The sequence below is a fragment of the Saccostrea cucullata genome, unplaced genomic scaffold (assembly GCF_032062105.1).
Source record: "Saccostrea cucullata isolate Sc308-1 unplaced genomic scaffold, CSIRO_AGI_Scuc_v1 ctg15627, whole genome shotgun sequence".
NCBI lineage: Eukaryota > Metazoa > Mollusca > Bivalvia > Ostreida > Ostreidae > Saccostrea > Saccostrea cuccullata.
The window spans coordinates 1-13,697 of NW_026917879.1; the positions used below are offsets into that span (position 1 = coordinate 1).

The 13,697-nt window shown below is 36.5% G+C and overlaps 1 protein-coding gene across 1 annotated transcript; it reads left to right on the forward strand.

Moving 5' to 3' along the window:
- Positions 1 to 310: 310 nt before the first annotated feature.
- On the forward strand, positions 311 to 3,867 carry LOC134252783 (uncharacterized; the record flags this gene model as incomplete). Its single annotated transcript, XM_062735617.1, has 3 exons — positions 311 to 371; positions 847 to 1,347; positions 3,746 to 3,867. Coding segments are annotated over exons 1-3 (684 nt in total), but the record flags the coding sequence as incomplete, so codon positions are not given.
- Between the last annotated feature and the right edge of the window lie 9,830 nt (positions 3,868 to 13,697).

The window sequence follows — 13,697 nt, forward strand, 5'->3', positions numbered from 1 at the left end:
TTCTCTCATGCGCTCGTCAATTACCCCCTCCCCCCCCCCAAAAAAAAAAAAAACCGAATTCCTGACTGCATTTTGACTGCATTTTAGAAATCAGTCAAACGTTAGACAAACATCAAGATTATCCAAATTTTTGGCCTAGTTAAAAACACAAATATGGCTGTCAAGTACACAGGATAAAGCATCAAGATTAAGATAAGTTATGATGGCATTGATTAAAGTGCAGATTCATGTCAGGAATCTACTTCCACGGTACAAGGTGGGGTTTCTGAAGGTTTTCCAGGCTTGAACTTGATCAATAACGCGATCAAAGATGGCTCCCTCAACCTCAGAACTCGGACGTCAGCAAGATTCCCAGATTTCATGTAGTGTGGGTAAATCAAAGACTGAGGGATTTGACAAAGTTTAATATAATCATAAGCACTATTTATAGTGCTGAAACACTTATATTAGTTGTGTTACGTAAGCAATTGACCAGCATCACTGTTGGGTTCTGTAAGTTTAACACATCTCGTTTTTAGGATGACATCGTTTCATTATATGAATTATCGGGATCATAGATGTAGAAGATACAATAGAGAAAGAAGCAGGAAATATATTATTTTGATATCTACACTTGATGCTTAAACATCATGGACTACAAATTTAGTTTTGAAATTATAACTTAAAAAGATATTCCCGTTTGTTATTTGTTTTTCATGAGATATAAAGGAAAAAAATGTCCCTCATGCATTTAATATTCTTAAGAAAACAGGACTGAGAACCAAGTTATAATTTTTTTGTTTAAATAATTACTCTATGATGTGCTAAATGAAAACAGAACTAAATAACAACATTCCTGTTTTTCAGTGGCTGATGATGACTCACCATTCAAGTCATTTATCAGAATAAATAATGCAGATTTGAAACCAGACCCGAGCAGTGAAGTTGACAGCTCCGATACAAATGAAAAAAAAAATTTGGAGCTAGGAAGTACTGATAAAAGTACTGAAGTAGATAATAGCCGCAAAGAAAAGAAAGAAGAGAATGTGGAAATGTCTAGTTCACCCACGGAGGGCACAGAAGAAGAGAACACAGTAGAGGTAATGGCCAGTCTTATCTCCTCAGAAGCTACAGCTATGGTGAAATTTGAAATTTTCCAGAAAATCTTGTCTGAAAAAGAGAAGTTACCAACAGTAAGCATGCTGGATTTTGCTGGCCAGTTAGCGTATTATGCCTGTCACCAAATTTACGTAACACCAAAGGCCTTCTTTATCCTTGTGTTGGACATGACTAAGAAGTTTGAGGATGTGGTGGATCAAGAGAAAGATAATCAAGAAGGATCAATCTTCTCAGTATGGACATACAAAGGTTAGACACTTGTAAAATGTCCAATATTTAGCACTTCTGAGTCAAAGGCTTAAAAAGCTAATGTTATTGCCATTTGTTCAGTGAGAGGCATACGTTATGCAGTATCCATAAACGTTTAAGAATACTGGCGATAACTCAAGATCCCCCTGGTCAATTATTTTCAAAGGATGACTGTACTTAAGGATATGCAAAATTTGCGTCAAAATAAACTTTCAAAACAGACATTTTTCTTTCAATTAGCAGAAATGATCACCATCTAACCTACAACTTTACTTAATTACAATAAATAAAAGTATGTATTTACAATGTACTAATCTGTTTTCTGGGGTCTATCTCCGTACGATACTGAGGGCGCCAATTTTCTTTACTGACTTTATAAATAGTCAGCGCATGTTTGTCTATTGTTCTCCTTTTAACAGTTGTTGTATATTTGCATAAGTAATGTTGTGTTAAAAGGAGATTAATAGACAGACATGCGCTCATGGTTTAAAAGAGAAAAAACTTCTTCTTACACTAACTCTCTCTGTTGTAACCAAGGGCTGTGACACGTTGAATATTATAATTCACCACGTGATATCTTTTCTCAGGTAGTTTTGTGAAAACAAATGTACTAAATTCCGTCAAGTGACTTATTTATAGCATGTTTTGTGATAACTAGGACACTGTGTTCGAACATATTGAATAGATAGCCATCGATTAAAAATATTCTTTGCTGACATGGATTGGCTCATATGTTTTAAACCTTTGTAAATAATGTACTTCTGCCATAGAGAGTAAATAAAAAAATGGAAAATAGAGATCTAATATTTTTATGCACCCGGATCGATAGATCCGGGGCGTATATTGTTTTTGTCCTGTCTGTTTGTCTGTTTGTCTGTTTATCTGTTTGTCTGTTTGTCTTTCTGTCTGTTGTCAACTTTAACCTTCGCCATAACTTTTGAACAATAAGAGATAGAGACTTCATATTTGGTATGCATACTCCACTAATAAAGTTCTTTCAAATGACACAAAATCAATGACCTTGTGACCTTGACTATGACCTATATGCTTAAAAAACTTTTTCCACTGTTTGTCATAACTTTTGAACCATAGGAGACAGGGACTTCATATTTGGTATGCATACTCCACCGATAAAGTCCTTTCAAATGACACCATGGTCAATGACCTTGTGTCCTTGACTGTGACCTTTATGCTAAAAATAGCTTTTTCCACTGTTTGTCATAACTTTTGAACCATAGGAGATAGGGACTTCATATTTGGTACGCATACTCCACCGATAAAGTCCTTTCAAACGACGGCAAGGTCAATGATCTTGTGACCTTGATTGTGACCTATATGCTAAAAATAGCTCTTTACACTTTTTGCCATAACTTTCGAACCATAGGAGATAGGGACTTCATATTTCGTATGCATACTCCACTGATTAAGTTCTTTCAAATGACACCATGGTCAATGACCTTGTGACCTTGACTGTGATCAATCTCGGGATGAACTCGGGATGAACACTACAAGACTTGCTTCGGATGCTGGATCTCACCTACATTTTCCAGATGAGTGACCAGATTTATGTTTTTGGAGCAGGTCTATTCCCAAGTAACTATAAGCCCTACTTTGACCAAACTTGCATGGATGATGCATCTAAGGATGGACACTACCAGACTTGTTTCGGATGCTGGATCTGACCTATATTTTTATTCCCAAGTAACTATAAGACCTGCCCGAACCAAACTTGCATGGATGATGCATCTAGGGATGGACACTACCAGACTTGCTTCGGATGCTGGATCTGACCTATATTTTCATTCCCAAGTAACTATTAAGTCCTGCAAAACCAAACTTGCATGGATGATGCATCTAGGGATGGACACTACCAGACTTGCTTCGGATGCTGGATCTGACCTATATTTTCATTCCCAAGTAACTGTAAGCCCTGCCTGAACCAAACTTGCAAGGATGATACATCTAGGGATGGACACTACCAGACTTGCTTCGGATGCTGGATCTGACCTATATTTTCATTCCCAAGTAACTATAAGCCCTACCTGAACCAAACTTGCATGGATGATGCATCTATGGATGGACACTACCAGACTTGCTTCGGATGCTGGATCTGACCTATATTTTCATTCCCAAGTAACTATAAGTCCTGCCCGAACCAAACTTATATGGATGATGCATCTAGGGATGGACACTACCAGACTTGCTTTGGATGCTGGATCTGACCTATATTTTCCAAACAAGCAATTCAGCTGCACCACTATTCAAGATATTCTGATCAAATTTTATGCACATGTACAAATTTTCATGTTGCTTTACTAATATATCCTCAGCGGGGCATTCATGTCCTATGGACATATTTCTAGTTAACATTTTAATTACTTACTCTTGTTTCTTATAGACTACCTGAAGTTTTGGATTACCTCAATCAAGACATTTGGAGGCAAAAAGGCACCTCTGTTTCTTGTTTTCACACACACGGAAACAAAATCTACAAATGTAAGTATTCTGTCTCAAACAAATGTAAATTATAAAATGAATGAACATATCTCCAACCTATCATGAGAATGTACAAGTACTGCCATATTTCAGAAATACACAAACAAAAAGATTTCTAGTCTATTAGGTCATACGATTGGTTACAGTCTTTACAAAATGAATTGGTGTCTATTTTTCTTGATGACTATTGGCAAAATGTGGATCATAATGCTTGTCTTTGATATCGGTGGCTTACCTGAGCTGCAAACTCAAGTGAGCTTTATGGATCATCCGTTGTCCTGTGGCCATTCATCCGTCTCTGTATCTGTTGTTCCTCTTTAAAAATTTCCTATGTTTTACTTCTTAAGTACCATGGTATGGGCCAAAAATTAACCAAGTTATTACAAATTATCTTTCGCTTAGGTAAAATTTAGGAATTTCAAAGACACACCCAGTTTTAATTCTGTAAGCTTAATTTGACAATTTGTTCTTGAACTTGTATTGAAATTTAACTTTATTCTGTTCTTTATTTTTTTTTTTTTAGAAATCATGGTTTTGTATTAAACAGAAAAAAAATTGTTTAAGAAAAGATCAAAACTGGAAAACACCAAATGAATTAAATAAATACAATAAATAGTCAAAAATATAATTACATATAAATGAGTTCTCATGGTGAAAAACAACTTTGCTATCTGTTGTCACAGTTGCATTAGCAGTCCCAGTTGCCTGTAATAGGGTGTATAGAAGGACCATTCTTACTTCCAAGGGGAGATAATCAAGGAAAAGTCATTAGAAGTCACAAAAAATATCATAACAAGACCCTCTATGCCAGAAAAAATTAAACTTGTGAGAACGCTTCCTATGATAGTGTGTGTTAATTCTAATTTCTTTAAGTCTTGGTTCTCAGGGGTAGGGTAGTGCCACAATAGGACATCAAAGTTCATAAAAGACCTGATAAACCGCTAGACCAGTTTTTAGGGTTAGGGTAATGCCAATATAGAAGATTAAAGTTCATAAAAAACCTGATAAACTGTTGGAACAGGAAAACTGAAACGTGTGATATCATCATCAGGTTAATTTGATTCAAACCATATCAACATTGGTTCCGATGGCAATAGGCATTCAGAGATTTATACTGAAATATAATAAGGCAGCACAGTTCAGACTTACTATGTGAAATCAACGGAAAATAGAAGTGCGAAAACGGGAATTGTTTTTGAAACTGAATTTATTATAATTATTAAGCTGTTATTTTATGACATAACTTAAATACTTATGGAAATAGCATAATATAACCTACTCTGTACTATATGAAGTTTGGTCAGGTCAAAGTACATTCACGTGATGAATGCATAGTACGTATACTGAATGTAGGTCATTAACAAATATTAATATCGTAAGGGCATACCCTATTTGAAAGTAAAAATTCAAGCTATTAATTGTTTCTGCTTACTTTGTACCTTCTGAAAAGTACTGCTGCTTTGCATAGAATTTGCGTTTGAATAGTTAAAATTTCAGGTAAATAGCCCTATGTCGAAATATGTTTGACTTTTACCAAATTTTTTGTGTACTTATAAATCCACGCTCTCGATTTAAAGGAAAAGTAGCACATTTCAAGTTAAGGAACATATCCTTTATTTATATTCAAAACATGGTTAAAATTTATTTAGTCTATGCCCCTACAAAAGGACGATTTTAAAATTGCAAATTATTTCATTATCTGGTATTATGAAGAATACAAAAAAGTCGCATTTTTGTGTTACGTCACACATGTCACAGGAAACTTTTCCCCTAAAAAAAATTAAACCTGCCGCCTTTTTTTCAGCCTTAACAATGTTCCGAAGAATTAGAGGTACTGTGAGCAGTGACTCACTAAATGATACTCCAGTCCCCTTATGATTATAATGGCAAAATGCATGTTCTGCTTGTACATGATAAAAACTCTAACGTGCAATGGAAAGTAATTATAAATTAAATGATAATAAGACAAATTATGAATTTGTCGTTCGGTACCTATTCATTCTTGAGTACACAGAATAACGAAATAATGCTGGCAGGCGCGTCGCCCAGTATAAAAAGACGTCACTGACCTTTTGAGTCTATAAGGGACACAGACTCAAGGAGTTCATTTGATGCCCCTCGGATAATCTTCAGGGATATTGTATTGTTTTATGGACTTTGAGATTGAGTACTCTTCGATGTCTCCAATGAAGGATATGGAGATAACGAACAGCATTCAATCTCAAAGTCCATTAAACAATATACAGAATCAGAGTACAAAAAACACAGACCTCCGAGACATCAGAGGTGGGATCAGGTGCCATGGAGGAATACTGCATTGCTTAATGGACTTTTGCTATGGAAAACTCAAAATATGTGTCAGATAAAAAAATGGAGATGCACAATGGCAATATGCAATTAAGATTCTGTGAAAGTTTTGTGAAAGTTTTATCAAAGAGACCAGAAAGTCTTATGTGATAGTAGTGCAATCCGTCGTCAATCTAGCAGTCTGTCTGTCCGTCCTTCTGTCTGCCTGTAAACAATTTAATAATCACATTTTCTGATCACATTTTGTCCGTCGTCCGTCCGTCCGTAAACTTTTCACATTTTCGACTTCTTCTCAAGAAACAATGGGCCAATTTTGACCAAACTTGGTACAAAGCATCCTTTGGTGAAGGGAAATTCAAATTGTTAAAACTAGATGCTGTCATGAGACAGTAATACCCGCACTAAGGTGTTTGCCTCTAAATACACGCTCCTACATATTGGGCGACTTTCCAAGGAAATAGTCAAAATAATTCTATAATTTACATGTATTAATCAAATTGATTATGAAATTCTCAGACCCTGTGACCTATAACTCAGAACGTCTTATATTTATTTTACACATGCTTAATTCATTATATACCAGTCTGAATTTTATTAATGATGTAAATTCATGCACGGATCTGTAAAGGGGGGGGAGGGGGGTCAGGACCCCCCCCCCCTGAAATTTACAAGGTTAAAATTGTATACACTAAAACAAGGAAAAAGTTACAATGGACCCCCCTTGGAAAATGCAGACCCCCCCCTGGTAAACACGAATATGAGTAAAATAGTTATGAAAAGTTAAACATTTGCGGCAATAGAAGTCACCACTACCCCCACCCCACCTTCACGATATTGGTTTTTGACGTTAGGGTGGGATTTACTTTAGGTTTTTTTTTTAATTGTCAATTTTTGGGATAGGATTTTTTTTTGACTGTGGTGGACCCCCCCCCCCCCCCTTGGAAAAAAATTCGGGATCCGCGTCTGAAATTAGATTTTGATATATGTTTTGCTCATAATAGGACCTTTTTAAATTTACTAACCCCCCCCCCCATCGACACCACAATCACACACCACATACATTTTGGAATAGGCTAGATGGAAAGGGTTTGTTAAAATTTAATATCGTTTGTAATGAATTAATTTAAAATTTGTTTTTGAACTATACATGTGAACATGTAAATTTCTACATTACATCACGATGCGTCACCCATTATGATATTTATAGATTAAACACCATTTGGCACACCTCGGCCGATTCCCACTTCATCTGATAAGGTGACGGAATCGACGAAAGTTCGCCAAAATGACACATGGTTGCAGTCTGGTGTGCATTGGATTAATTCATTTTGTGTTATAATTGGATTTATATTTCATGAAGTTTACGAGACACAGGGGGTCGGTAAGTAGAAGTCAACGATTAGGTTAAAGTTTAAAAAGGGTCAAAGATCATCCCATGCCACACTAGACGAATTTCATATTGTGAAGTTATCTCCCGTTGTCGATGTGACACTGCCAATACTGGTGCGGATCCAGAATTTTTTTTCGGAAGTAGGGAGGGGGGTTCACATCTCAGTCAAAAAATTCCAGCCCAGAATTTCGTGACAAGCAGGAGAAAAAAAAAATGAAAACAAATAAACAAATAAAAAAACAATGATAGTGAGGTCAATGTTTTCTAAGTTTATAGGGAGAGGATGTCAAGAGTCATTTTTTACTTGCTACAGTATATAGTCTTGTTTAAATAACAAAGCAAATGCCAGATGGGGGGGGAGAGGGGGAGGGGGGAGGGGGGATTCCAATCTTCCTACACACTTCCTGTCCCTGAAATAACAATCTATTTTGTAATTCCAGTTTAATAGTATATTTTTTTCCATTTGACTTATTATTATACATATTTTGTTTCTTGTGTTTATAGTATGTCTGTCTATAAGTCTGCAAAAATTAAATCCTAGCTAGCTTGCCCATAAGTTTTAAGTGGGATGGGCTATACATATAGCTTCCACATTTTATAAGTTTATTTCTTGTGACAATTTAATAAGACCTTTTATTTGGGTAACATTAATTTTTACCTCTGATCGCTTGACATGGGATACACATTTTTACAAGAAAAATACCAAACTTTAAACTCTGCCTAATTTTTGATCAGTAGGTGCTAGGGCTTTCATACTTATCATGACATATTGTATTCATTTTGAACTGTCAACAGGTATAAATATGTTTGACCTTGACCCTAGAGTTTGAACCACTTAAAAAAAAATTAACCTTGGCAATTAACTTTTGAACAGGAATTACTAGAGATTTCTTTATTTAACATGTGCATTCCTTGTGACAAGACTTTCTTCTGATACTAACAATTTGAACCCTTGACCCTTGAGTTTGACATATATTTGAGAAACTTCAACCTTCGCCATAGGCTTCCATACTGGGACATCAGTGTTTCACAAACACATCTTATCTTCATTATTATTTGGTGGTGTCTCCATATGAGGGAAGATGTATTCACAACAAACAAACAAATTACTAAAGAAAATATAAAACATAAATATGTTGGTCATGCATATCTAGAGCTGCAGAAAAAAAACAGCTTTTCAAATACTCCAACCATATTGTAACCCTTTCAAAACACTCATTTGAGCTTTTTTTGTTTCCTTAGCATATAATGTCTGTCGTGACGTGTTGTCCATCTGTTTGTCTGAAAACTTTTTACATTTTTAACTTCTCTAGAACCACTGGGCCAATTTTACCCAATTCATATAGAAATATGTACATTTGTATGTCAGACTCAGTCTATCTGTCTCAAAAAATTTAATCTTGGTTATCACGGTCATATCTACTGAATGAGAAGAGACATTCATATTAAACTTATTATTAGTATATTTACCTGTGAGAATGGCATGGTTTTTTTTTTACATGTGACCTAGAAGTTTGACCAACTTGCAAAAAAATTAAGTTGTTATAAATTCATCATTTTGAAAAGTAAGGGCATTCATATCATAATGCATGTTTATTATTACCTGTGATAAGACCTTTCCAAATACTTTTACACTGTGACCTTGACCTTGAAGCAATCAAGCCTAACCTACTTTCAAAAATGTTGCATTTGCTTATAACTTTTGATTGAGATGAGATATGACTCTCACATTTTGACATGTACATAAATTACTCATAAAAATTCAAGGTGTTTCCCAGCATGCAATGTTTTTTTTATGCGCCCGAATTTTTTCGGGGCGCATATTGTTTTTGTCCTGTCTGTTTGTCTGTTTTATCTGTTTGTCTGTTGTCAAGTTTAACCTTGGCCAAAACTTTTGAACCGTAAAAGATAGAGACTCCATATTTGGTATGCATACTCCTCTAACAAAGTTCTTTCAAATGACATCAAGGTCAATGACCTTGTGACCTTGACCTTGAGCATATTTTTATATGCTAAAAATAGGTTTTTCAAGTGTTGATCATAACTTTTGAACCATAAGAGATAGGGACTTCATATTTGGCATGCATACTTCACTAAAAAGGTTCTTTCAAACAACACCAAGGTCAATGACCATGTGACCTTGACTGTGACCTTTATACTAAAAATGGCTTTTTTCCACTTTTTGTCGTAACCTTTGAACCATAGGAGATAGAGACTTCATATTTGGTATGCATACTGCAATGATAAAGTTCCTTCAAATGACATGAAGGTCAATGACCTTGTGACCTTGACTGTGACCTATATGCTAAAAATAGCTTTTTCCACTTTTTGCCATAACTTTTGAACCATAAGAGATAGGGACTTCATATTTAGTATGCATACTCCACTAATAAAGTTCTTTCAATAAACACCAAGGTCAATGACCATGTGATCTTTACTGTGACCTTTATACTGAAAATAGCTTTTTCTACTTTTTACCATAACTTTTGAACCATAGGAGATAACAACTTCATATTTAGTATGCATACCCCACTAATTAAGTTCTTACAAACAACACCAAGGTCAATGACCTTGTGACCTTGACTGTGACCTATATGCTAAAAATAGCTTTTTCGTACTTTGTTGACATGGGGCGCATAGTATTTCACAAACACATCTTGTTACCCCTTGACGTTGATGTTTTACATAATTTTTAAAATATTTAACCCTCCTAAAAGATTATTAGGCTTCTGAGTAACATTAAGGAAGACTTCAAGTAAGACAGGGCTTTTTGCACAAAAAACGTCATTTTTCGACCCACATTTGACCCCCCGGGGCAAAATCTAAATTCCAAAACCTTACTGCATATCTACCTGACACCACCAACCATCTCCCAAAAGATGATTAGACTGCTGAGTAAAATGTAAGAGGAGTTCAGGGAAAACAGGGCTCTTTGTATGAAAAACATAATTTTTCAACCCCCATTTGACCCCCCTGGGCAACATCAAAATTCCAAAACCTTACTGCACATCTACCTGACACCACCAACCATCTCCCAAAAGATGATTAGGCTGCTGAGTAAAATGTAAGAGGAGTTCAGGGAAAACAGGGCTCTTTGTATGAAAAACGTCATTTTTCGACCCCCATTTGATCCCCCAGGGCAAAATCAAAATTCCGAAACCTTACTGCACATCTACATGACACCCCCAACCATCTCCCAAAGGATGATTAAGCTACTGTGAAAAATGTAGGAGGAGTTCAGGGAAGAAGGGGCTTTTTGTATAAAAAACGTCATTTTTCGACCCCCATTTGATCCCCCGGGGCAAAATCAAAATTCCGAAACCTTACTGCACATCTACATGACACCACTAATCATCCCACAAAAGATGATTAGGCTGCTAAGTAAAATGTAAGAGGAGTTCAGGGAAGATGGGGCTTTTTGCATAAAAAACGTCATTTTTCGACCCCCATTTGATCCCCGGGGCAAAATCAAAATTCCGAAACCTTACTGCACATCTACATGACACCCCCAACCATCTCCCAAAGGATGATTAAGCTACTGTGAAAAATGTAGGAGGAGTTCAGGGAAGAAGGGGCTTTTTGTATAAAAAACGTCATTTTTCGACCCCCATTTGATCCCCAGGGGCAAAATTAAAATTCCGAAACCTTACTGCACATTTACATGACACCCCCAACCATCTCCCAAAGGATGATTAAGCTACTGTGAAAAATGTAGGAGGAGTTCAGGGAAGAAGGGGCTTTTTGTATAAAAAACGTCATTTTTCGACCCCCATTTGATCCCCGGGGCAACATCAAAATTCCGAAACCTTACTGCACATCTACATGACACCACTAATCATCCCACAAAAGATGATTAGGCTGCTAAGTAAAATGTAAGAGGAGTTCAGGGAAGATGGGGCTTTTTGCATAAAAAACGGCATTTTTTGACCCCCATTTGATCCCCTAGGGCAAAATCAAAATTCCGAAACCTTACTGCACATCTACATGACACCCCCAACCATCTCCCAAAGGATGATTAAGCTACTGTGAAAAATGTAGGAGGAGTTCAGGGAAGAAGGGGCTTTTTGTATAAAAAACGTCATTTTTCGACCCCCATTTGATCCCCCGGGGCAAAATCAAAATTCCAAAACCTTACTGCACATCTACATGACACCCCCAACCATCTCCCAAAGGATGATTAAGCTACTGTGAAAAATGTAGGAGGAGTTCAGGGAAGAAAGTGTGACAGACGGACGGACTGACGGACGGACGGACATGAGTAACAACAATATACCCGAACTTTCTTTTGAAAGTGCGGGTATAATGAAGGGCTAAGTCCCTTCACGAGGGGAGATAATCAAGAAAAGACAAAAATAGGGTGGGGTCATTAAAAAATCTTCTTCTCAAGAACCACTGGGCCAGAAAAGCTGAAACTTATGTGTAAGCATCCTGGGATAGTGTAGATTCTAAATTGTTCAAATCATGACCCCGGGGGTTGGGCGGGACCACAATGGACAATCAAAGTTTAACACAGATATATATAGGAGAAATCTTTGAAAATCTTCTTCTCAAGAACCACAGGGCCGGAAAAGCTGAAACTTATGTGGAAGCATTCTGGGGTAATGTAAATTCTAAATTGTTCAAATCATGACCCCCGGGGGTTGGGCGGGGCCACAATGGGGAATCAAAGTTTTACATAGAAATATATAGGAAAAATCTTTAAAAATCTTCTTCTCAAGAACCAGTGCACCAGAAAAGCTGAAACTTATATGGTGGCATCCTGGGATGGTGTAGATTCTAAATTGTTCAAATCATGACCCCCCCGGGGAAGGGTGGGGCCACAAAGAGGAATCAAAGTTTTACAAAGAAAAATATAAGAAAAATCTTTGAAAACCAGTGGTTCTGAAGAACCACTGGGCCAGAAAAGCAGAAATTTATGTGGAAGCATCCTGGGGTTGTGTTTATGTTCAAATCATGACCCCTGGGAGTAGGGCGGGCCCACAATGGGGAATCAAAGTTTTACAAAGAAATATATAGGTAAAATCTTTGAAAGCTTCTTCAAGAACCACTGGGTCAGAAAAGCTGAAACTTATACGGAAGCATCCTGGGACAGTGTAGATTCTAAATTGTTCAAATCATGACCCAAAGGGGTAGGACGCGGCCACAATGGGAAATCAAAGTATTACATAGAAATATAAAGGAAAAGTCATTGCAAATCTTCTTCTCAAGAACCACTGGGCCAGAAAAGCTGAAACTTTTGTGAAAATATCCTCAGGTAGTGTATATTCTAAATAAATCAAATCATGACCCCCGAGGGTAGGGTGGGGCCACAATGGGAAATCAAAGTATTACAAAGAAATATATAGGAAAAGTCTTTGAAAATCTTTTTCTCAAGAACCACAGGCCCAGAAAAGCTGAAACTTATGTGGAAGCATCCTGGGATGGTGTAGATTTCAAATTGTCTAAACTATGATCAGTGCGGTAGGGTGTGGTCAAAGTATGTATTACAAGGGAAAAATCTAGTAAAGAACAGAATGGTCAAAGCATCTCAGGTGAGCGATGTGGCCCATGGGCCTCTTGTTCAAAATGCTACTCCTCCTATAGTTTTGGTCTGATTTTAATATAACTTTGCAGAAAAGTAAACCACACTTAGATACATAATTCTGTTATCGGTTTTTGATTTCGTTGAACAGTGTTGCCGTGGTTACTAAAATAGAAATTTCTGTGAAAAACATTCAAAATGCTACTCCTTCTACAGTTTTGGTCTATTTCAATATAACTTGGCACATAAGTAGACTTCACTAAGATACATAAATCTGCATATAGATTTTGATTTTGAAGAATGGTGAAGCTGCAATTACTAAAAATAGAAATTTCCTTGAAAATGAAAAAACGTCAAATTGTGTTTGGTATAATATATTTGCCTTTGCTTAACAGAAAAATGAAGGCCTAAACTCCACTTGATAAATTTGTTGCCCCCTTATCGTTCTTGATTTTGTGTTTTATGACCTCATAAAGACCCATTGATGTAAATATGTAACGCATTAGATCTAGTGTAATTTTACCACATTTCATTGAGTTATTTTTTGTCTTTTTTGTGAGTATAAATGCAATGATTTTAGATGAGCTATCTGAAGTACAGTTTACTCTATTTGAACTAATCGTTGATTAGACACAG